Raw genomic sequence first — 27,035 nt, forward strand, 5'->3', positions numbered from 1 at the left:
AGGGGCTTTGCAGACCCAAAGTGCAACTGGGACTGCAGGCTTGCTTCTTCTATGGGGTGGCAGTCCTGAGGAGGGAGACCCTCTCTCACATACACAGGGCTCTGATATTCTAAAAAGTGGCATTGGAACTCGTTAGCTTGTTCATTTTATTTTAGCTAATGCACAAACCAATATTATCTCTTGCACTTCTTCACCTGTCTGTGTCCATCTGTTGCCTTTTCCCTTACTTCTTGGACTACAAGTACTGTGGGGCAGCGCCAAGACTTAGTCTTCATTGTACAACATCTAAAAGAAATTAGGGCAGCATCTTGGTCTGTGACATAGAGTCAAATCACCCATCTGATGCAATAACTTTTTTTCCACTTATGTTCTGCTCAGGTTTTTGGAACATAAAGGACACAGAAGGCCTCCGTCAGGAGGTGGCAAAATCAGTCACAGGGAGTGAGAACAGAAAAGGGATTCAAGTTCTTGCTATGGCCATGAAATTCATAAAAAGAGATAAACTGTAAGATATAAAGTGCCAGAATTCAAGTGATATTCCTGAAGGGTTTCCAGGGCCAAACCATATTTTCAAATATATTCAAATATTTTCAAAGTCCAAGTGCCCACCCATTTCTCAGTAGAACAGATATTAGCACTGAATTTCCCTTTCCTTTGATTTGGATATATTATTCACAACAACATAATGACAGCCTTGATTTAGGCCATGTCTAACACACTTGGAAGAGTTAAGACAAAGCAACTACAGGAGTGACATCAGTGTTAAAGCACATTAATTGCTCCTGTTGATACACTCATCCAAGAGCAAAGTAGCCTTGGTTCACAGTAACTTAATCAGTAATTACCATGGAGGTTCACATCCTCAGAGAGGATTAAACTAGAGTAAACTAGGGCTACCTTATTTATGCATGAAAGATTCCTCATAATGGCACGGTATACAAAGGGACACTTCACAGTGATTGCCAAGTAGTTTTATTTAAAAAAAAAAAAGTTAGCATGCATAGAAACAAGAAGTGAGGAGCTACCAAGTAACAATTGTTTCTCTTAATGACCATTCAGGAATACCACTCTCCCTGCTTTAATTCCACAGAGGTAAACAATTTAATTCCACAGAAATCTTAATGACCATTCAGGAATACGACTCTCCCTGCTTTAATTCCGCAGAGGTAAACAATTTAATTCCACAGAATTAACAATGCCATTGGCACACTTTTGTGAAAAACAAAAAAAAACCCCTCCATCTTAATTAAACTGCAACTATTAAAGAAAGACGAGAAATAAAAGTGGAAAGAAAGTGAAAACAAAGGACAAAGGTTAATTCTGTGAAAGTGGAAAGAAAACAAAGGACAAAGGTTAATTCTGTTTACTCAACCCCATACCTTGCACATGATTCAAACACACACAAACACTCTTCACTACAAGTGATGTAAATGTGATGGTTAGAAAGGCAGTGCTGAGCCTGGTGCTGCCTCACTGCCCAGGGGCTCAGCAATACTCTATTCCTCCATCCTACAACTAAGCACAGGGAGCCCAAGGAGTTAACATTCCCCTCGCCTGTGTGCTATACCAAAACCTCTGCAATCCCATGCTCTTTGAGATATTCAGCATTTGTCCTGTAGTGTTCAGCCATACAAGGATTTTATCAGTAAGTTCACAGGATCAGAAAGTTTGGCTAATCTGGCAAAAACTAAATCGCTTTGGCTTTTAGACAGACAAGTTATTAGTGTCATAAGTTGCAACAGCATGTCAATATTCTAATTATATCCTAGGGGGAAAAAATCAATTATTGAGCAGAGCTTTGCCAAACTTCTCCTCTGCTCTTTATTTTAAAGTCTGTGTGATGCCATTGTGTTGCAGGAGCAGTGCTGTCCTGGGTTAGAGGCTCCCTTCATTCTAATGCTGCCTGCTTACTTACAGAACATATGCTCAGTGTTACTGAAGTGCAAAACAGCAGCAGAACGAGACTAGTTTGAAAGATTTCTCTGATTGCTTTATTTGAGATGCAAGACACACTTTCACCGGTTTTCTCTCTCAAGGTCAGAGCTATGGTTACCCTTTCTGTGACTTAAAACCCCCATCGCTCCTGTAACACCTTCTATTCACAGCTAATAACCACTTGTTGACACAGCTGCACCTGGGTTAGTATTGCCTTTCTTCTTCCAGTGCTCCCACAGAGAAGCTAAACCACCGTTTTATTCTCCAGTCCTATTGGTCTTACTCTCATTTAGGAAAGCTTCAAACTACTTGGGTTTCGTGTTTTTGTTGGTTTTGTTTTGTGTAATGATATTTTAGTTTCAAATTTTTTTTTAAATGTAGGAATGACTAGAGTGTAGTTTAATACTCCCCACTGAAAACATGGCCTGTCTTTCTAACATTTACATAGTCACCTTCTACATTTGCTAGGAAAAGGAGCTTATCTTTGTCAGAAAGCTACCCATCTTTTTTTCACTAAAAATATTTTACACATAAATGGCTTGTTTCAGTTACCAATAAAACAAAATTATGTTAAAATACTTATGTCCAAAACATTTTGAAATACACATAATCACGAGAATGAGATTATGCAACTGCAAAATTCAACAACTTTGTGAATAATTTCTTCAAAGGAGTTTAGTTTTCTTGTTACAATGCATCTGTCCCTCTGTTCTTAGGATATTTCGTTCTTTCCTAATAAAATGCATCTAGATTTCTGATAAAGACAACTTTTTAAAAAAGGATTGTAAAAAAAGTTCTTCCAATTACAGTGTACAGTAATTACATCTCCAGTTACTGTTTACCATTTCCAGCTAGACACTGTGAACAGAAAGCATGCCTAAACTCTAATATTGACATAAATTTAGTCAAAGACTGTACACACCACAGACTACTGCAACAAAGCATATATGATCGATATCTGTATCTTAGTGTGTAAATACAGATTTGTAAGCACTGAAGAGCAGCGTTTTTATTTCGATTGTTCATTTCCCTCCTTATTTATGACACAGACAGAGGGAGTGAATGCACCCATTACAAATCTGAAGATGACATATAGCGATGTGGTGCAGTCAACAACACTGGAGGGAAGGGATACCATCCAGAGGGACCTTGACAGGCTAGAGGGGAGGGCCTGTGTGAAGCCCATGAAATTCAACAAGGCCACGAGCAACGTCCTGCACCTGGGTTGGGGCAATACCAAACACAGATATAGACTGAGGGATTAATAGATTGAGACCACCACTGTGAAGGAGGGCTTGGAGGTACTGGAGGATGTAATATTGGGCATGAGTCAGCTGTGCATGCTTGCAGCTCAAAAGGTCTATTGTATCTCAGTATGCATAAAAGGAAGTATGGCTAGCTGGTGGAGGGAGGTGATTCTGCCTCTCTCATGAGACCCCCCACCTCTATAGTGCCCAAAGGGGGCCTACGAGAGAGCTGGAGAGGGATTTTCTACCAGGGTCTCTACTGACAGGGCATGGAAGAATATTTTTAAACTAACCCAGAATAGATTTAGATTAGATGCAAGGAAGAAATTCTTTACTATGAGGGTAGAACAGGTTTCCCACAGAAGCTGTGGATGCGCCATCACTGGAAATATGCAAGCTCAGGGTGATCAGTGTTTTGAGTAACCTCATGTAGTGAAAGGTGAACCCAGCCCTGACAGGAGGACTGGATTAGATGATATTTGAAAATTCCTTCCAACCTAAACAATTTTATGATTCCGTGATTCTAATTTCTAATGGAGGTTTCCTAAAGACTTTTTTTAAAGTTACCTGGAGTATTTGGTTTGATTTGCCAACAGCCATTTCTACCTTCACATTTCTGAACAAAAGCAAAGCAGCACTGCAGTGAGCAAGTTCAGGAAAGAAAGCATTATAAGCAGCCATTTCTCTCCTTTGTCACAAACAAGGAGCCAAGCTGGGTCAGCACAGGCATACGAGTTACAGACATCATTATCTCATACTCCTGGACAATCTGGAGCACTTCTGTGTTGACGAGCCCTGAGTCATCGCTCCAGGACCTTGTGTATTCTTGTTTTCTCCCACCACGATCCCTGCAGGCAGGCATAGCCAGCACCTGCCTGGTGACTGCAGCCCTCCTGCAGCATGGTGGGAAGTTGCTGCACCTGCTACAACCAAGTGCAGAAAGCCTGTGGCTTGGTTTAAGAGATTTAAGCTGCTTCCCAACTGCGACTATTGACACAGCAACTATGTCACTCTAAGGGGCATTCAGAAGAAGAAATCCTGCCAAGTTACACAAGAGGTCTGAGAGCTTCTAGGTGGTAAACCTTCACTTTTAACAGTGCTCATTCATGTGCTTTGTGCACATGAATAGTCCTGCTGGTTTCAGTGGAGCCACTTGTATAAACAAACACACTGCAAAATAAGGAGAGGGTGTATGCCCTGGATTTTATTTCCCTTTTGGTCATTTGTTTAATTAGAGTACAACTTCTAGTAAGAATGGTATTTTAATAGCACACACTGCCTCAGAAAGGAACCTGTAGGACATTTTCTCCTTAAAGATCACCCATAAGGAAGGTTTATTAATAATTTTATTTATGACTCGTTGTAGTGTTTTAGAAAAAAGTGCTCTCAAAAATTAAGTAAACCTGTTAAAACTGAAAGTAAAGGGTGGGAATGTTTTTGCGTAGTAATCATATATGAAAACTAGTTCACTGTGAAGTCTTACAAGCTCTGAAAGACTACATATAAAAGTCTGTTCATAGGCATCATGATCACAGCCTTTTAAAACATTGGAATGTGCAAGTTAAATTCAAAAATTATTTAAGTTCTGATGCTCTCTAAAAGACAGCACAAACCAGAAACACTTGCATATAAAGAGTTGCAGACTGTGTTCTGGCTTCAGATTGGGTCACAAGAACCTCTGAAAGGCCACAAGGAATCTTTTTATTGGTAGCTTTGAATCAGGCAATGTGTTGCCTGAAATTAATATCTCTTCTTACAAAGCATCCAGTTCTATTTCACACTTGTGGAAATGAGGTTAAATGAAACTGCTGTACCAGCGGCTCAAGAAATTGTTAGCTGTCCGATGTTTGCTTTCTTTTTATCTCCTGAACATTGCTTGAGTTACAGAGCAGAGTGAGAAATTGTCTGTGGTTTGAATTACAGAGCAGAGTGAGAAATTGTCTGTTAATATAGCAAGTCAGCCATATCTTTATCCATCCATGTGTTGAAACAGTTCCATGAATATCTAACGGAGTGGGAAAAGCCTATTCCAAAACAGAAAAACAACAGAATGTATTGAGGTATCCATATAGGGCATATATTCAAGCTGAAACCTAACTTGAATTTTTCTTAATTGAATTATAGCTGCATTGAGAGATTCAGTCAGGACTAGTGTGTTTTTACAATAACCATACATAATCTGTAAATTCCTCAGCCCTGTAGAATAAGGAATAAGAGAAGGACATACTAATCTTACATTGCTTAATTTTAGGAAAAAGATGTCGAAATTCCTCAGCCCTGTAGGAATAAGGAATAAGAGAAGGAAATATTAATCTTGCATTGCTTAATTTTAGGAAAAAGATGTCTCTTTTATGTTACAAAACATATTCCTGAGCACCACAGAAGAGCTGGTCTGTTGAGAAGTCCTCAGATGTAATCTGACATCTGGTTCTCACACCCTTCATGGTGTCCTTGGGGGGATCACCCCAGTAAAATAACACCTACACTGTGTTGAAATGGCTCCTGGACTGTATATGGACTACTTCCTTCTGATAAGTCACAGATATTATATCAGTTGTGATAATTTTACTTTCCTGATGGTTCAGTTTAGTGTCCTCATTGAATTCAAGCTATAATAATATTGAATATGTATTTGCCTGTCTTGTTTTGCATATGGCATTTTTATTAAGTTCTTTGTCTCCCTCCTAAGCACATGAACTTGTTTCTTACTGCACAGCAACTCTGTTCAAACACTTTACAAATGTTCTACAGATCCGGGAAGAGCTGATCAAACCATGACACAACACTGAGGGCTCTGCCGTCTACATGGAGAGGTGTGTTTTCATTCCCTTCTGGAGGGACATTCAGTTGTGGCAGTCATTCAACAAAATTGGTATTTGGTAAAATACAAACTAATTGATAAACGTCAGTTGTGGCAGTCATTCAACAACTATCTGATAGTTGGTAAAATACAAACTAATTGATAAACGAGGGTTGTTGCCATGGTTGCCTGAAATATCCTGGTATTTTTTCCCTGTCCATCATTCACTTCTTACAAAGGTATAAGTATTTTCACTGTAACATATCTGTCAGTTTTTCTGGGAGAAGGTAAGGAATGTAACTGTATTAAAGCCTTATTTTTCACAGACAAGATCTGGTTATTAAATACTCTTTGTCTTTTTCTCAGGCAGATATTTAGAAGACTGAAACATATGTTTTTTGTTACTCATGAGAGTATTTTTTTGTTGTTGGGGGTTTAATTGTTTTGTTGGGATTTTTTAACAGATAGGGAATGGAAAAATCATGTAGCTTACTAATTATATGCCTACCTCCTTCAGACTATCCTTTCTGAAGGATAATGCTCTGACATTTCCAGATATTTGCTGTGAGAAAAAGAAAGCATTGCAATATGAAAAGTAAAATTTCAGCTCATTTTCTGTTTTCCCCTGTGTGGCTTTGGGGTGAAAAACTCCAGGAATTTAGAAAGATAGAAGGGATTTTTGTTGGTTTCTTTTAACAGTACTGTTTTACAGAGTGCTTGATGTGAAGAGGACAAGTCACAAGAATATAGGAACAGGCTCTTAGGTTTGCCCGGTATAGCACTGAACTGCTACTCAGAAGAAAAAAAAGCTGTTTTCAGCTCCTTAAAAAAGTAAAACACACATTTATTTTTGACACTGACCACTAGCAGCACATCCCAGAGGGATTCTGTTGTGCTGTTCTCCACACTGGTGTCAGGGTGGCATCTGCTGGGAGTTCCCTTGCATCCTTCAGATCTGCATAGTCACAAAACTTCTGAGGTAAAACTCCAGTCTATTGGGACCTGCCAGCCACAGACTGCTAGGTACTTACTGGGACATTATTTCACCCCATATATTGTTCTTTTTTTTTTTAAATACAGTAGTTATATTACTGAAATAAAAGGCAATACAGTTTCTCATAGGACAGATGATGGAGTCCTGTTTTTAGTTCTCTTCCCTGAGGATCTTACCTTTGACATTAAAATGAGACCATCTTACTTAGCCTCCATTTGCCCTAAAAGTAACCTCTTAATGCCAGAGAACGAATTCACCTCTCCAGACAGGGTATTTGGATTCAAAAACTTTTATGAACTCCACATTGAAGCAGTGAATAAGCCACAGAAGCTTTAGTCATTATGTGAAAAAGCATGTCATGTAGGAAAAAAAAGTACTACTGAGGTACATTTTGATAAGATGTCAGCACAAGAGAGGACTCAGAAGCATTACAATCAACCAGTCCAGCTGCAAAGCAATGCTGTTTAAGATGACTACCCACACTGTAATGAATGCAGAGACCTGTGACACATACACGATACAAATATACTAATCATGATATAATTATCATTAGCTTGCCTTGACCCTGTATTTCATAGTACTGTAATGACATAACTAGACATAATTTTAACAAGTATATATGGAATGTGATCACCAAAAGGCCAAAGATAGTAGAAGACACCCAAGGAACAAAAATCTGGCATACATGACAATTGATCAGCACAAGTGACTGCAAACAGACATACAGGACATCCTCTGAGGATGGTCAGAAAAATAAAAAGACAAATGGTGTTGGGGGGGGGTGCAACAGCATAAAAGCATGAACACAGAACATCCTCTGAAGATGGTCAGAAAAATCAAAAGAGAAATGGTGTTGGTGGGGGGTGCAACAGCATAAAAGCATGAGGCATAAACAAGGAAAAGTAGAGGAGGAAGACTGCACACTTTGATGTTTAATGTATCCTTCAGGAGCTCCCAAGTCGGACTTCGGCAACTAAGAACCATGGAAGACTATAACCAACATTGCTAACTTTGCAGCATCAGCTCTAGGGTACTGTACACTTAGAACCAGATTTAAACTGATTTCAAAGACCAAGAGTTTTGTATGCATAGTGATGAGATCAACATTATGGAAGATTCAACCATTAGCAAGAAGTGAGCTACTAATGAGAAATGTTTAATTCAGTAATGTGTAATTCTACAGTGTAAAACTGACCTAATTTGTCAGTCTTCTGAATGCTCCCATCACAGCCATCTCTGATTCCCTCACTGACAGAAATGCTTTTAGATGCAACAGCTTAGTCACTAGGAAGTGCTCCTTGTAAATATTAAGGCCAGCTCAATGGCAGATAGACCGAACCTCATGAGAAGGTACTTATAAGTAAATGAGGGAGAGGAAGAAGTGCAAAGGAACTTGTAAGTAAATGAGGGAGAGGAAGAAGTGCTAAAGTTTACTTCTTTGACACATGAGTGCATGGTGCAAATCAAGGCAGCTCTGTGGCATCCCTTATTAAGTCTACACCTTGCTTAGTGCAAAGGTGACACCAACTGAACCTCTTTGACACTGCTTTTGATACGGAAGCAGGGCACTTAGAGGCAGCATGATAGAACACAAACAGGGCCTTTAAGGCATTTGTTTTGGGGGGTAAAGAATAGCAAATGAGAATGCACTTCGAGAACAACCAGGGTTTTTTTTTAAGTTTGCATCACACTTTCTTTCTGTGTTTCCATGCTATTACCCAGAAAATCTATTGCATTAGAAGAAATTCATCTTACTCTCAGGAAAATATAAATGTGTAAAAGCTATCATGCAAAATAAATACTCCTATTCACCGAAAACATAATACAGTTCAAAAACAATGACTAGTCATTTGCAAAAAGTTGTCCATCTCCCAGCACTGCTATTCTAAGACATTTATTGATTCACAATTATCTCCTGAGAAGACTATTAAGTCCTAGTGTGCCTATTCTCCCACTCCGGATAAATTATAAATCTTCACTATACTGCTTGGGTTTTTTTTCTCTGAAACACGACTGCAACTGCAAATCACTGTACTTGTACTAAATATTCTCCTCTTTAGTTTACTTCATGGGCTACGTCAATCCTACCTAACATTGTCATGCCTTTGAATGTAAATCTTGTGGAAAATCCTTTCAGGAGGCTTCAGGAAATCTTCCTTCATTTCCATCGCAACATTCCTGGGCAAAAGACTCATCAAGAGACGTTCCTAAAAGAAAACACAAACAACATCAGTTTTGTGGTCTAGTGTGTGACCATTTTCTTAAAGTTTTAAACTAGCAAACTAGACAATCTTTTCCTAATGTAGTCTGCTTCCTGAAAATTTCTGCTGTGTAAATAATATGAGCCATTTCTCTCCAACTCCTGCAAACTGTATGGGTGTCTTTTTTTTTAAAGTTTTCTGCACTAAAATAATTAAATAAAAAAACTACACAGAAAGGGAAGAGCCAGCTTCAGGAGCAGATAATTGTCCATAATTTTCATTAACATTACAGTGTTAATAATAACAACTTACTTTATTGTTAGTAACATTTATCTGTCTGAGAAAGTCTTCCCAGGATCATTTGCTATCCTTTTGTGTGCCCTAATTCTTTCTGGATCTAATGAAAGTGTTACATTAGAAGTACTATGACAGCTGGTTATTAAGCAGTGAGAGTGGATGACGGATTTATCCACTGTTTGAATTAGAACAGTAATAAAGGTACAGTTTTAATGGCATTTTATCCAGTGTGACAATGTCTGTTCCAGCCAGATCAGTAATGAAATGCATCAGTACAAAACCCTGGATAAACACATGTCTTCCTGCTATACTCAGGGACAGACTTTTAGCATGGGTCGGTGACTGGCCTAAAAAGGACCTCTGATATTTTGGATCTTGTTAGTCTTGACTATTAGGGCCTCTGTAGTTTTTCCACATATTCTGGCATACTGACAGGTACCACCTGGAAAATTTGCAGCTTGCCATCCTAGGAGCTGTAAGGTGTGCTTAGATACCTACTTAAGTTTTGTTTTCACACAGAAAACACCATTTAAAATGTAGTTTCAAGCTTATCCATCAGACCTGCTAGCTTCAGCCATGACAACAGTCTGAATGAATTCACACAACCACATCCGATCTGATTCAGGAGTCCCAAGTTCCAGACCATAAGGGGAAAGGCTGGAACATGGAAAATGTATCCTTGGCAGAAGAGGATTAGGTCAGGGAATAATTAAGCAAACTGAACAGATGTAAGTCCATGGCCCCTGGCAGGACCCACCCACAAGCACCGCGTGAGGTGGCAGATGTCACTGTAGGGCCACTCTTAATAATCAAACATGGTGACTGAGAGAAGTGGCTGAAGACTGGAGGAAAGAAAATGTCACTTCTGTATTCAAGAAAGGCAAGGAAACTACAGGCCAGTGACTTTGACTTTGGATCCTGGAAAAGCAATGTAGCGTCTCATCCTGGGAACCAGCGTAGTTGCACCAGATGACCTCCAGAGTACTGCTCCTACCACAACTGTCCTGTGATTCTGTTATCTGATGATAGAGAGCCACTGTAATGGCAGCTGCAAGACATCACAGAAGTGCATATTTTGGCCCAACCACATTCTTCTTTTATTTGAATGACATTAAATAAATAAGGAGCAATAATTACCACTGAGAAGAGGATATCCGCACAGACAAGTGCTTTGTGTCACTCACATGCACACATTCACCTGTCAAAACCATTAAACAATACTCAATGTTTCTGATTTTATAGTTCCTTTGGTAAGAAGACACATTGAATATTTCTATCACCATGGAATAAGTTTTACTTTGCCGTCAAAACCATTAAATAATACTCAACGTTTCTGATTTTAGAGTTCCTTTTGTAAGAAGACACATTGAATATTTATATCACCATGGAATAAGTTTTACTTTGCAAAACTACACTGGTACTTACTTTAGACTAAAGTTGTTTCATATTTTTGTGGCAGTCACATGGACTTGAGGGTAAGGACCATTAACTACTGTTGTTATATGTATACTAAGAACATTGCAAAGAATATAATGGAATTAAATATTTGGCAACACTTTATGCATGTAGCAATTTCCAATTAACCAAAGTGTCTCATATCTTGGTTAAAAAAAAGGTTATTGACTATAATTTTTATGATAATTTAATTAAGTATGCAAAAAAAAAAGGTTATTGACTATGATTTTTATGATAATTTAATTAAGTATGCTTATACCTCTGTAGCAGAAGTATATGGGTATATGGGTAACCCAAAATTTGGGTTAAAATCCACATCAAGTATTTGGTGAACAGTGGATCTTATGAAGCTCTGTTGCCTGCTACTTGTGTCTTACACTTTTTTTACTGTTTTAAATGAAATATACTGAGGTTGCAATATGACCACCAATCAGACAACAGAGAATCCATATAAGAGAGAAGTTTGGACTGATGGCCAAATTCTCTGGTGCTTAAGATGGCATAAACTTCAAATGATGCTGGAATTTCATAAGTATTGTTCTAGAAATGAAAATTATGATGACTGATAAGGACTAAATGTTCTCTGTAGCTTCTCTTTCAGTGAGCATGTAAACAAGATCTTTGCCATTTTGCTGAAATGGGTAAGTAAATTCCAAAACTGTTATGGAGAAAGAGTGGGTTTTCAGCCTCTGTTTCCTAGAAAGTCAGACTAAACCAGACAAACAATCAAACAAGAGTTATACTGACAGACTCTTACAGATGCCAGTGCTGACTGAAGAGTTCTTCTACAGCCCGCAAACGCAATTACGCTACACAAAGTGACTAAAAAGCTCACAGGTAACTTCTGCAGTGCATGGCAAGTAGCACAGAATCCAGGGAAATAATAAGAATCATTACTGTGAAGGCAGCACTGGAGAGACGCAGGATGCAGCACTTGATATTGTTGAAACATGCAGATGTCAGATGTATTAAGGGAAGCTACAAAAATGATGATTCCTGTACACGTTAGCTTGACTATTACAAAACCTGAAGGGAGCTTATGAAAATCCTGTATCAAGTTGTGGTGGCTTGCTTTTTTCATTAGAGATGAGGGGGAAAAAAAAGATGGATTACTGAGGAAGAATTGTAGAGTCTTTGCAAAGAGGGTTAGCAGCCTCAGACTCACCAAGCGAGGAAAGACTCAATTATGGCTTTCTCAAAGGGCAGCCACTGCTGACCTTTCAGACCAAGAAGGGAAACAGCATCATATTTGTAAGGATTTGTCACTGAAAGAAGGACCAGAAAATGTAAGAAAGAAAAGTCTCTTCTATTTTGGGAAAATCTCATCTGTTAAGCAAAGCAGTACTGCCCTTCAGGTCAGCCTAAGGAATGCTCAAGGACTCAGAGTTTTGGAGCAGCAGGAGTACACATGTACACAAAATATAGCTGTTGGAAGGTTTGGGATGTCTATTCAGCGAGTTCTACCATTGCTGTCTGACTTTTTTTAATCTGCTCCCATACAGCTGATCTGATTATAAAAATAATCTGAGAACCACACTAAAAGGAAAGCTAGATGTGCATGGCTGCATAGTGCATTGAATGGAACAAGTGACAAAACTAAAGCAAGGCCAGTCACATTTGTGGTGACATTCATGCTTGAGTGGTTGTTGCCTCTGACAGGGACTGGTGATGACAGAAAAAAATAGAAAGAGTGACACAGGGAGCACTAGTCGATTAGCAGCAACTTTTACTGAAATAAAACAATACTCATACTGCAGACATTCTTGTTGGTGACAAAGGATGTTGTATTGAGGTAGCCTCAATGTGTGACATATTCATAAACACAGGGTCTAGTAGAGAAAAAAATGTTTCCACATTTTAACCTTTCTCACCAATTCACAGTGTTCAGGCTTATTATAGCTGTTTTCTACCCCAAGAAATAAATCTTGGCCCTATGACCAACTTACACTATTTTAGGAATTTGTACTTCTTCTCCTGCTCTAAATCTTCATTCAGCATTAGCACGGTCTAAAATGAAATCACATGCTGAAGAGATTCTTTTCAGAGACTGTCATTGCCAGTCAATGATTTTGCATTCCCTGCACAAATCTCACTAAAAAATAGAAAATGATAGATGAGGACCTGTATCTCCTTCATTCATAAGATTTTACATTCCCAGTCCTAGTCAGGGATTTTGAATGCCAAACTGGGCTGCCTCTGCCAACTCTCTCATCCTCATTACTATGGATTTCTGCACTATTAATGAAGACTTAGCTATTTTTGAAAAGGACACTCAATTTAGAAAAACATCCAGATTTCTTTCTCCCACAGCAATGAAGCATCACTAGAAATTAGAGAAAGAAAAAACATTCATTTTGACTCCAAGGCAAGGCAAAATATACATACCAAGCCAATTAGGAATTGCTCAGTGTTACCTTGGCATTATTCAATAATTAGCACCATTCTACACATGACAAAGAAGGAAAATATGCAAAGGCAGGGAAATTGATAAGGAAAAAAGTGTTTCCCATTGTTAATGGCCAAAAAGGCCCTATATTACTACTTGCTGTTTGGACCATTCTCAACTCTATTTGCAAGAACAAGCTCCTGGACTGCAACTTTCACTTCGGGTTGAAGCTGGGAAAAGTGTTTAATAGTTATTCAAGACTTGACTAGAGAAAGCCACAGCTGACAGTCCTGCTTTTAGAGAGTGGTTTGACTGGACGGTCTCCAGAGGTCCCTTTTGAGCGCTGGGTACCAAAGGAGACAAGCCCAAAGGATAAGGAGTGGAGGGTGCCTGCAGCCTCCTGTGGAAGCCTGAAGCCATCCTGCTATTTTGTCACATAAAAGTGTGGCTCCTAAAACAGCAGGGAAGCTCAAGGCTCAGAGCCTTTTAACAATTGTGTCATTTCTCTTTCCTGAGAGGGGAGTGCAAAGAAGCAAGTCCAGACTGTTGAAGCAAAAGATTCCATCATCTGTGTGCTCTATTCTGCCCTAATGCTCTCTTCAGCTTTCTCCAATTTGGAAGCTTCTCAGCATAATTCCCCCTCCCATCCCCATTCCTGGCCTGGACAGTCACAGCATAATTCTCCCACCCATCCCCATTCCTGGCCTGGACAGTCTCTCCTACCAGTAGCCCTGGTCTGCTTTTATGGGACTCCCCATTGCATCCCAATACATTTCTTGTGCCTGTCTCCAAATGAAGATGTCAGCCTCCCTCCCACTTCGAAAATCATTCTCTTTCTTATTTTACTGCTTCTTTCAAACACTTATAACTTTCTCAAAGTCCTTTGAAATTTTCACCTTGATTTAGAATCATTTCATGCACCTCCCCGAACTACACTATGCAGTTATTTCTATTATACAAAATGATTCATTTTGACATATGTATGGGAAATGACTGTGATACATTTTCAAATTCCTTCAGCAGGCTGTAAATCATTTATGAATCCACTCTCCCTTAATCAGAAAAGAAGGCTCAAATGCAGAAACATGTCTTAAATGTTCCTAGCCAGCATCCTCTCCTTTCTTTCCAATTGCCTGGTGTGCACTTAGATGACCCCTCACAAATTTCTACCCATAAAATTGATATGCTTGCTGTGCTTCCCCATGCTAAATTGCATTCCTGTAGTTTATCATGCAAGATATAAAGAAAACAAAATGGAAATATTATTTATAGTCAGTGCAGACTATTTTATCAAAGGAAACGGTTGTCATTTTTTCTGAGATACAGAAGAGAAGCAACCAAGGGAACTGTAGCATTGCCTCAGAGCTGCAGGGTCTCATGTTTCTCTGGTTCTTTGAATCTCATTGCTACTTGTCCTCTCATGCTACTGTATATGCATATCTAGTGGAATTCATTTGGAGAAAGAGGTTACAGTTTGGATCTGCAGAAGGGCCATGCAGAAAAATGTACTGTTTTGCATGTTTTGCAATTTCATGAGAACAGGGCTGTAATGGAGACAACTCCATCTCGTTCAGGCAGCTTCATTAGGTTCCTCCTGAACTGCTGCTTCCAGCCAACCTGCTGGCACTGCTGCCCTCACCCATCAGGAGCCTGGGCCCTACACCTGGCTTGGCAGAGAGCTCTGTCAAAATGGCATTTGGAGGTTCCCAATCTCATGCTGAGGAAAGCAGTGACTCTGGATGGCACTCCAGATCCTGATCCTTATCTTGCACTCCCTGGCACTGTATCACATTATTTGGGATAGACTGACTGCATGCCCAAGGTACCCTGCTTTTTTGCATGTTCACAGAGATCTTTCAAAGGAAGAAAGAAAAAAGTAAATATGCAACAAAATGAGGTTTGACATATTTGTTGGCTGATAAAATACTAATATTTTTGTTTGTTATAGTAATAGTCCAACAATGATGACAAATAGGAAAAGTAACTCACAAAAGAAAGGATCAATTATTATCTACTCGATAAGATTTTTTGCAACGCAAAACATGAAATCTAACCCACCAATTTTTACCGTCTATTACAGATCTTCTTTTGTTACTTAAATGGAAAGTGCCACCATATTTAAAGAGCTTTTTTTTTCCCCCAGAGAAGACAAGCATCAGACATTCACATAAAACATTAATAAAGCTGTTTCAAAATCAACTCATCTATATAATTTTGAGATTCCGCTTCTACTTAGTCAGTGGGGACTCCAAAGTACCTCTGAAATATTACTACCTGCTACCTAATTAGACCATGATAAGCTCAATTTTGCATAATTTTAAAAGCTACTGCTTAGTGGGTTTATAATCTCTGTCATCCCTATATTACACTGCAGAGCCATTTTAATTCCCTGTAAGGAAAAAAAGAAAAAAAGAAGACAGAAAAGAAGCCTAGTGCAATGCATAGAAAAACAACTTTGTGTAAAACTACTACGATTCATTTATACTTCCTTCAAGCTGGAAAAAAAAGACAGCAGATTTCATTAGCAAATTATTTTAAATTCAACTATGCTGTGCCCTTTCTTCCAACTAAGTACATGAAACAGGACTGTTAAAGATAGTGATCTTTCAAAAGCCACAAGGTGGCAATGTTTCAGAACGTTCCTGAGATTTCTTGAAAAATTGTATTTATCAACAAATCATTCCTACAATTATAATCATCAACCACCATCCATATAGATGCCATCTAATGCACAGATTTTCAGTAGCAAGAGGATGGCTAACAACACAGTTATGGCAGATGATCCATATACTATGCATGAACTGCAAGATGGATTCAGGATGAATAGATCTGTACCAGACCAATTTTGACATCTTTCTACAGTTAAGTGATTATTTTTGTTTAAACAAAGGAAAGTCAAGATGTATCAACAGAATAGTGTTTAATGAGGCATTGATAGTTTCCACATGGAATGTTATTCATTACAATGGAAATGGTAAAGCCTTGTGAAAGAATTAAGGGAGTGTGAAGACTTGGCTAAAACAGAGGGCAATGGGTAGCATGGAGTGCAGAAGCATTGAACTGGAGAGTGGGCATAAAGAGACCAAAAACTGCTTGAATGTACAAAGTTCACAAGACAGCATTCAAGAAGCAGAATGATAAGAGAGAAAAACTCAGCAGTACATTGTGCCTTTTAGGTACCATCCACAAAAACACATGAGCTAAATCAGTTGGAAATCTCTGCATGTAAAAAAGCCCCAGATGCCCTCTGATCACAGAACATCTATTAATTATTTATGTGACACTACACTAAAAAGGCAAGTGTGATTCCTGAAAGGACTGGAAGACTGATAGTAGGATAACTTGAGATCAGCTCCAGCAATCTTGTTCAAACAGGAACAAGAGCAGAGAAAGGCTATGAGGATAAACAAGGAAACTAGAAGTAAAAAAAGCATAGCCTGTCTTCCTAGTTATCCTCGTATCTATTAAATCAGAATGCTCTAGAAATATATCAGTAAAGATTAATCATCAGAAAGGCAAGCTAACAGAGTTGACACCATATATAAACTGGCAATGAATAAATGACAGCAGCATCCAACCTGCCATTAATCTTTTTACTTTCACCTTATATCCTTAGTATTCACTCCCTCTGAAACCTAATTGGTATCCAATGTATCCACAAAAGCATCACATAAACTTGACAGGAAAAAGATGATACTTATTTCAGTTAAAGGAAACCTTCCTACTGAAAGCAAACTTGAGTGAGAAGTAGCTAAATTCTCACAATCAAACAGTGCCTTATTTGCCATACAGATATAATCAGACCATTCTCTAGAGCAGATAACTTGAAACCCTCCTTGTACTTGGCAGGGAAGAAGGAACAGCATTCCAACAGTACATTGCTAGGGACAGGTATTTCTCAACTCCAGCAGTGTTAGTTTAATAAATGTCCTTGTTTCTATCTATCATGCTGCAGTAGGATTTTAATAAGCAAGTTCTTTAGGGTATATCAATGAAGATGAAACTTTGTTTGGCACAGAACAGCTACTCAGCATACTGTTCTGAATCTTCCTATGTGGAAAAACACCATTTTGCCTCTTGTCTTGCAGAGTCAGGAAGGTTAGGTTTCATTTTGCAGTGAAAAGATCCCCTCATGGTAGCACTGACTGTATGCATAGGTATTTTGAGTATATTGAAGCCAAAAAGGCACACTTCAAGCACAATTTTTTGAAAAAAAAATATTTATTCATACAAAGGCTTTTCTGATTCAAATAAGGAAGGGTCTTAACATTTATCAGAAAGGGCACCAATCATCCACCAATGACATGATCAGAGGGAACACAGAAGTGCTAATGCAGGCCTGCAAAAGAGAAATCTGAGAGCTATGTTTGTTAGAGGCTGAAGTGCCACACAGAGTCCCCTGTTCCACCATTAACACAACTGGGACAACAATCCTGGCTTTTTATCTCTCTTCTTCTGAAGATGCTAGGAAGATGGAATCACAAGCAGCTGTTTACTGATGCTACACCCTGCCAGGGTAAATGGAAGAGCAGACAGACTTTCACTGGCTTACCCCTGGTTTACTTTTTCCTGTACAGTTACAAGAGTACCTCTTTCCAGTCCACAGCCATGTCTGGTTTGTTCCACCAATATAACACTGAATACCCCAACTAGGCAAGTATGTATTCCTCAGGAAGTGAAAGTCACAGAGCTCAAGTTTCAGCAAGATAGACATAGCCCCCTCTTCTGCCCTCACTAATCCTCCAGTACACAACTAGTGGGATTTTGCTTGAAGAACATGTTACATCTTACAGCTCGAACCAGGACTGGAACTGTGGCACTCCCTGATTTTTCTCTGATCCATGAGATATGACATTCTCCCTCACCACACTCCTTATCCAAAATCCACATATCTCCACCAACTCCATAAAGATACATGGCAAATCTTTGTGGTCTCCTCTGGCACCTTGTTGAGAAATGAAGCCAACATAGGGGAGCAGGGGGAGAAAGGTCACAGACATCTCCAGTCCTCTTTCCTTGCTGCTGTAGCAAACACACTCTGCAGCTGAGGTTCCAGAACAGAGGAAGAAACAGCAGAACATTAAGGACACAGTGCTGCACTAGTACCAGTGTTTCACACCACTGCTATTGTCTGATACAGCATACATTTAGAGTTGCAGTAGTCACTCAATATCAGTACATGCTCTTTCTTATTACAGATCTTTGCCAGTGGTGGAACAAGCATGAATTCTTCACTCTTCAGTAAAGATACACTTTGTGATTGCTAGTGGCAGAAACTGAGCTCACTAGTGGGTGTAAGCAGACTAAGAATTTTAAAAAAGCAGGAACCTGAAGTCAAAAGCAATAATTGTAGAACCTGAGACATATTAAGTCGTAACCAGTCAGCATTTCATTTTTCAAAACTAGATGCCTTTAGTATAGCAATAGGAAAGCAAATCTCAGCCCAAAACAGTAATATGGAATAGATATAAGAATCTCCAAAGACTAAGAAATAATACTTTGAAAAATCAAGACATTTTCTGTCCTAGATTGGAAAAATCTGAAAGCCTTCATCCTTTGCTACTTGTTCTTGTTTTGTCTTCACAGAGCAGGAAGTGAGCCTAACCCATCAGCAGAAAATCTCATTGCCTTCCAAAGAGGAAAAACAAGGACAAATCATTAACATGCTAAGGAAGCAATGAGTGTATTCACCCTCTTAAAATAGCAAGTGTGATTCAGATTTAGTTCATTATTTCCTTGTCAAACTGGGAAATTCCTAATCAAATATGCCTGAAGGGAAGCAAAACTCCGAATGAAATATGTTTCTATTGAAGAGGCAATGGGGAACAGAAACCTTAGAAAATATTTTAATTGTGTGACAGACAAAAGTTCACTCTAGAATGGCAAACCTGACAAAAAAATTACCTTAAAATGTATTTATTTGGCTGTTAATGTGATGTACACTAGCTCTTTTCCTTCAGAGAAGGCTGACCAGAAGAAATGGGCAACAAATCCATAAGACTATGTGTGTGCAAAGAGTTAATACTGTCACACACTGGAACAAAAGTAAAGTGCCCAGCTCAGTATCCTGTTCATGGAGATAATCTGTGCTTAAGCAGTAACATAGCAGTTCAGGAACCATTTGGCAAACTGTACATGTGGCAATGCCAGCTGCTGTGATGTGAAACACCTATGTGTCAGAGAAACTCATCCGTGGTGGAATCACCCTGCATTTGAAGACTGGCACATGAAAAGTTGTGTCAAGCTTCTGGTAAAGAATTAGCTAGCTTTTTGTTACAGTTAAGAGTCTTGTAGAAGTGAAAACAATTCTGTGGACAACAATTAAAATACATGCAAGAGAAACTTTTCTAATAACATTTTAAAGTGCTCTATGAATTTTTGCTGCTGAACATCAGAATTCACTCCTGATGTTGCTTTACTTCATACTGTGGCATCCTGCATTAGTGTCCACACACACTATTGTCATGGATATTGCTCTAAATTTAGAAATCAGCGGATATTGCTCTAAATTTAGAAATCAGCCATAAGAAACTGCTTTTAAATATTTGTCTTACCATTTAATTTAAGGATCTGATGCACTATATAGCCAGTGTGCTTACCTATGATAATTTGTCTTAGCAACTGTTATCCATGGTGTTATCTGCTGAAGATTGTATGGCTGTATATTTTTAATCATCTTATGACATTCTTGTGTGATCCTGTTTGTCCCTCCGCTTCCATTCTCTCTAATGAAAAATACACCAATGCAAGTAGAAAAACCCTGAAATGTTCACAAACACCAGCATATTTAATTGACAGTTCTTTGAATGAGAACAGATTCAAAATTTCCCATTATTTATTTCAAAACTCCTAACAGCCAAAGTTTTAACAGGCTTTAGAACTACATAATCAGTATTTAAAAATTATCTTTTATCACAGAATCCTTTAGGCTGGAAAAGACCTCCAAGATCATTGAGTCTAACCTTTGACCATCTCCACCTTGTCAACTAGACCATGGCACTAGGTGCCACTTCCAGTCATTTCCTGAACACCTCCTTGGGTTGGGCAGCCCAATGCTTGACAACCTTTTCTGCGAAGAACCTGATGTCCAACCTGAACCTCTCTCTCTTATTCAGCTGTGTAGCCCTAAGCTTAGGCATCTTCCTGTAACCACGCCTAGGGAAAAACCTCATCTCATGTTCAGCAAGGTGTTCAGGATAGAAGGGCTGAACGACACTTGGATGTGTCTCTCACTACTAAGGATTACTGCCTGAAGGTTAAAGGTTAGTTTAGAAGCCTCATTTTACATGGTCAAACTTGGGTAAGAGGAATCCTGGTGGTATATCAAACCATGCAACTTCTTGCATTAACTGCATTCAGATGAGATGTTTACTCTGCATAAAAAAGAGGTGCAATAGAGCTGTAAAATTAGATCACATTTATTTGTTTGTTATACATTGCCTTGCAAGGGGTTACAAACAGCTCCTAATGGCTTCAGGTTGAAACTGAAGCCTTTCACCTGTAGGTCAGCATTTCACCTGAGTAGCCCTCAGATTTATTATTTGCTCTATAAAGGACAGACATGTGCATGACTATTGCAGGATTGGAGGTAAATGAAGCAGACAGCAGGACAAGTTCCCATCTCTGCTACTGCTGCTATTTGAGTAAGAGGCACTGGTGGCCAAACTGCACAAGTGGGCCTGAAGTCCAGCAGTTCAAACTGAGAGCCTGAAATTGCAACACTTATTTTCTTTTTACCCTGATCCTAGTAAAGAACAAATAGATTTTTGAACATGGACTTTCCTACATAAAGTTGTGGTTTGATGACAAAATAAATCCAATTCTGTGCTGCCCTGGAACATAGAACACAGTGCTAATGTGGTAGAGGCTCACCCTGTCAGCTAAAATTAGTCTACCTATATTTTTCATACTGGCTAGCTTTTCCAGAGGATAAGGTATCATCTCTCATCCTGCAACTTGTGTAGAATCAAGATCATCTCCCTGTTGCACACCAGATAATTTCACAAGAGAATGCTTTTGTGTCCACACATGATCCAGATGAAATGTTTGCTGCAGGGTGATTTGCAGATGCACAGAGCCAGTAAGAATGGTTATGGGACAAGACCTGTGTTTTAACAATAAATTTCATGTTTTCTTCTGCACTGCAATTATAAACAAAGATGCAAGATTCTGAGAATAAAAAGTATGGGAAACATGAGGAGAATCTGATTATGCATTGACAAGCATGTTGTCAGGCACCCTAGAAATTAGTTCTGCCTGAGGCTGTGCAAATAACTAATTCCTCAGTTTGGTTGCTGAATTGGAAAGAAATAAAAAACAACTAAACTGTTATCCACTACCAAAACAAAAGTTCAACATGGTTTGCTTTATTCCAACATAATGTTACTTTTCCCGTTTTCATAAGTTCTTGAAATTAAACATAACTGACAAAGCCACTGGAGGGTTGCTGTAGGTGTCATCCTTTTACCCAAAAGTATAGGAGGTAGTACATATGTATAAAAAAAAAATGTCTAGATTAAATTGTTTTGAAAGGGGATTTGAACCCAGCAGGGAATTTGAACCCAAGACACCCTAAGCAGCAAAGTATTCTGCACTGAGACTTGTGGTATCTTTTGCTGACACCCTTTCCACTTCTATGAATAGTTACTAATCAAATCTCTGACTCAGTGGTGACCCAGTTACTACATGCAACATTAAGGACATTGCCCTAAAATACAGAAGACACTTGGAATGCAGACACATACACATGCAGACACTTGCACACACAATTCAGCATTGCATAAAGAAAATTTAGCTAGCTGCACATGATGTGGTGAACATGTACAGAAGCACTGCAGAGCAACAGCAAGGTGCTAGTCTGTCTCCCAGAGCTAGCATTACCACAGTAGCATGGTATTGAACAATCCTCCCTCCCAGCAAAGCTGATTAGACTGGCTGTAGTGGCAGGCTTCTGGTCCTGAAGCTAGACACAGAGCTGGCTGTCTCAGACCAGTGCTTCCTAACTCCTCGTCATTTGTAGTGGAGGACACAACTATTTAATGAAAGATAGGTACCACTAATAATTACATTCTCCAGTCCCAATGGTTTGAAAAAGTAAATGTCATTTCACAATTGGTTTTCAAGACAGTCAATCCTCCATTTCTGAAGACTATGCTATTCTCCAGTTGATTTTCCACCATCATTTCTAATTGTGAGCAATTACAAAAGGGACATTTAGGAGGGAAGGAAAGATCTAAAAAGTGGCTTGAAAGACAGCCTTTATTTTGCAAACATATTTGCATATACTTAATGCAATTAAATGACCAGTGAAGACATCTAAGCTGGTTTTGTGGGCTTTGAAGGTTTGCATGAAGCCAAATATTTTTCCAGCCTTACTATATGGAAACAACAGGCACCTTTCACATCAGCCTGTGCTGCTGCAAGTATGCATTCACTGATGAAAATTATATGCTTTATCCTCAAATTCAATGCAATAATATGCATAAAAATATTCTTATTGTCAGGGCAAGGAGTAGGTAACATTCATTATAAAGTTGGCAAGATTGGCATAGGAAATAGCTTCCATATATCAGGAGACCAAAGAGGCTACAGTTCTTCAGCTTGGAAAGAGAAATGAGAAGGGTTACAAGTCTACAGTGTTTTGAGTGGCATGGAAGATATTACTGTAGGATGATTACTCATATCACAAAACAAGAGCGGGAGATCACCTAATCAAGTCATCAGACAACAAGTCTATGACAAATAAAAGGAAGTTCTGTTTCACACAGTGCATAATTAGAGTATTAATTAGTACAAAATTAGAGTGAAATTCAGCACCACAAAACTGTGGGGGCAACAAAACTATGCACATGCTGAAAGAGACACTGGGGAAATGGGAGTGTAGAGGTCTTCAAAGACAGTAATCCAGTTGCTTTTCAAGTTAAGATGATCTCAGAACTACAGTGGTGTAACCTCCTTTGAGCAGAGCTCCATTTCAGGAGCCATTACACTGACATGGTGAGCCACAACTTCCTTACTGGTTTCCCCTCTGAGTCAGATGGCAAGAATCCTCAGTCAGTCACAGACTACTTCTCTCTCTATCTGAATGCATCCCTCATTTCACATCCCTACTTGCTCCATTCTTGCTTCCTTGAGAAGACATGAAGCACTGCCTGAAGGATCAGCTGGGACATCTAACATGGGAAGTCCTGCAGGGAGCTGGATGCCTTGCTTGCTGTATGGGTAAAGGATGATCTGGAATTAAGGGAAGTGGGCACAGAAATGGTGCAGTGGGAGTGGTGCTCTGACTGAGCAGGAGCAAAACAAGGGCAGCTCCTGGGAACAGGACCCACTTCACAATATTTATTCTTAACTACTTGTTCTGCAGAGGATGGTCTGGCTGAGATTTATAGACAACAAGAGAAGCAGCTTACCTCAAGTGAATTATTGTAATTATTTGCTCATAATCTAAAACTTACTTGGTTCTTGGCCTTCTCTTCTGGAATTGCAGTCTAATATTCAGCAACATAACAAATGGATGATGCCACCATCAAGGCCAGTTATTTGTTGTGATAGCAGAGAACAGACAACAGGGTGAGCATTACAGTGAATTTTAAAAAAACAGTGTCTGTCCACTCCCCTTCTCCCCAGCAACACTTTCAAAGCCTACTTGCAAACTCCTGCATGAGTCTAAAAACGCTACAATATGAGATATTTGCTCTTGCTCCTAAAAATAGATTTTTCGAAATTATCATGTGGGACTATTACTACAAATGAATCCCATGAGGAGAATCACTGTAAGTAGGGCACAGAGGAAGAAATCTCACAGTTTCAGCTGTGGTATCTGTCTCACACAGTCAACAACTTAACTCCACAAAGATGGGTATGTTCAAAAGCCAAGAGCATGTTCTTCCCTTTCCAATTTGAGACTTGCACAGAAATACCAGGGAAAGGTTTTAGCATTTTGGATTACAATTCCCAGTGTTAAAATGCTATGGTATTTAGGACAGAGCATTTGAATAAGACAAGAAAGTCTGATGAAAACAGTTCATCCTTTTTAACTCGTAGTGTTGGTACTTCAGAGAACAAAAAATACAGGCATGATCACTAAAACTGAACTAGGTCAGTGGCATATCTTTTCCTCTCAAATACTCTTGAGTGTTGCCAGCTGGAAATTCAGGCTACGTATGCCACAGCAATTGAAGAATAATTTGGTAGCCTGTAATCGTGTCAATTCTCATCCTGGTTTTAGAGGTATGCTAATGTAGTGTGAGAGCAGCCACAGAAAGTATTTTGATGGTACTTTTGAAGCTAATTAGCATATTTCACTACTGTATTTGGTCTTACACTGTGTCACACAAAGCTAATTTCACCAGTGTAGAAGCAAAGTGTATTTTCCTCCCTGACCTGTACACTGCATTGGAAAAACATTTGCACTATTATCTAGGTCTACTATCAACAATAATGGTACTTATGTGTAATATTCTTGCTTTCTTGTGTATCTATATGCATGGATAAAATATAAAATAGGACACGTTGCTAATGTTCCAACAAGAGAAACACAAAAATCAATTTTATTTTCACATTGGATCCCAAAAATGAGTTTTCAAAGGCACAAATGGCAGGCTTGTCTAAATCCCATGAAAATTCACTTATGGCACATTTATGTCTTTAAAAAATCTGCAGCTTTGTATTACAAAAGGCCAGAATTAAACATAAAGGCTTTGATCCTAATACCATTTTTACACAGCTAGCAAAGATATGCAGTTGTTCAAAGAGACATCTACTTATTAGAGAGTATGTTCAGGTCATAAAAACGCATTCACCCAATTCATAACAGAAAGTACTTAAGAACCAGCATTATTCCACACATAGGAAAAGACTTACTAGAGAAGTGCAGTACAAGTGTGTGAGGCACACAAGCTTTGAGGACGCTGACATCCTATATTACAAGGTTTGAATATCCCTTAAGTGCTTTATTGGCATAAGTAACACAGAGGTCAATCTCTGTATTCCAGCGTGACCCTTTATTATCACCTACACAGAAAGAAAAATCTAGTCCAAACCCTACAGACCAACAAATCATAGTAGATTTAAGCTTCAGAACTCTGAGTAACAACAGCAAGCTCCACAATACAGCATTTTTCTCTCATTGTTTCCAAATCTGCTTGGCAGGCTGATTAATAAAATTGTGTGAAATAAACCATCAAATTACTAAAGTGATTTTTGAGAAAAGACATAGATTGTTATCATAGTTATTCTTGCTATTAGCTATACTAGAATATAGTATATATATTGTTATCAATTATTCAGTTATCAGTGCAACTCCTTGTCCCCAAAATGTTGACTTTTTTTTTATAGGTGTCATGAATGAAAAAAGTTTGTAGCACACACAGCCAGAAGAAAAGTATTTACAGCATATCTAACACCCACCCAATAACATCCATGCACATAAATAACCATAATCTTAGATTACAATAGTATGTTAGCTTTGACTCAGCCCTAAAATACATCCCCTCTGGCACCAGAGCTGACAGCAGCTGTGGGGTCAGCCTGCACCTTCTGCAGGTCCTGCAGATGAAGAGTGAAGAGTGTGCATGCACTGAAAGGAAGAGCTGATACAGGTGGGGGAAGGCAGCACTTTTCCTTCACAATGGAAACACACATACGCCCTAGCATACACTCAGCATCAATGTCCTAACCTGTGGTTCACATAACTACAGTCATCTCAGGAGAAACAGAGAAAAAAGAAATAAGGCTTAGAAACTGACCTGTTTTTCATTTTCATCCTCCAGCCTCAGCCTGTCCTCAATGCAGTTCCTGGCCTGAAGGAATGCCTTCCTCTGAGCCCTTTCTGTCAAAATCCTCACAAAGACCCCATACAAATTTACACTGACAAAAAGGATTGCATTGGCCACAAGCTGTAAGAAAGAAAGAAAAATAAATGAATATTTTAAAATTTATTTTACATTTCTACTCAGCAAAATATTAAAAAAAAAGCAAACAAACAAAAAACTGTTTGAAAATTGTGCGTTGCTAGCCATGTCACTGACACCCCTTCCTGCATTGAAACAATACAGCAGCTACCACAAGTAGCATAGAATTTCACATCTGCTGAAATTAATTTGTCTTATGATGATCTGTAGCTTATCATCTTAATTGATCATAATTTCTTTGATCAGGCCATCAGCAGATCTGTCCATCTAATAAGGTGAGCGGTATTATTAGTATTTGTTCAATATACTCAGAAAACCAAAATTATTTTCCCATGCCTTCATAAAATAAGGATATTACTGTCCCTTTTTTTATGGTTGAGAAGCAAGGCACTGACAAACCTGTGACAATCAAAATGTGTGTTTAGGTACCCCAAGCTTTCATAATGCATAGGTTGTACTTGGAGAGTCTGCTTCTCTTCCCCTGTCTGTACTGTTAGCAACCATACTGTATTTTTTGAGAAATCATCCAAAATATTGTTGATGCAGCAGACCTCTCAGAAGGTGCTGAATCTCTGGCCCTTGGCACAAGCAAAGCCTAATCACAATGCTTTAAGCAGGGACAATGAATTACTATGGAGCTACTTCTATGAACAGTGCTTTTATGAAGGACACATAAATGACTCAACTGGCCTTCAGGGGTTTTTTAATGTTTTTACAATATGTGATAAAATTACTTAACTAACCTAAATCACTCAACAGTGGTTTGTACACGCACGCAGTACATGACCATATTATTTCATGATACA

General features: G+C 38.8%; 1 protein-coding gene across 1 annotated transcript in view; it reads right to left on the reverse strand.

The window, feature by feature from the left end:
• Positions 1–26,214, reverse strand: part of LOC103806462 (adenylate cyclase type 1-like) — a gene marked incomplete at its 5' end in the record, with an annotated part of 42,989 nt that extends 16,775 nt beyond the window's left edge. The window contains 2 exons of the mRNA XM_009079154.1: positions 9,065–9,183; positions 26,065–26,214. Coding sequence (XP_009077402.1) covers positions 9,065–9,183; positions 26,065–26,214 — 269 coding nt within the window. The remainder of the gene's footprint in view (positions 1–9,064; positions 9,184–26,064) is intronic.
• Between the last annotated feature and the right edge of the window lie 821 nt (positions 26,215–27,035).

Source organism: Acanthisitta chloris, unplaced genomic scaffold (genome assembly GCF_000695815.1).
Source record: "Acanthisitta chloris isolate BGI_N310 unplaced genomic scaffold, ASM69581v1 scaffold747, whole genome shotgun sequence".
In the NCBI taxonomy this organism is placed as follows: Eukaryota; Metazoa; Chordata; class Aves; order Passeriformes; family Acanthisittidae; genus Acanthisitta; species Acanthisitta chloris.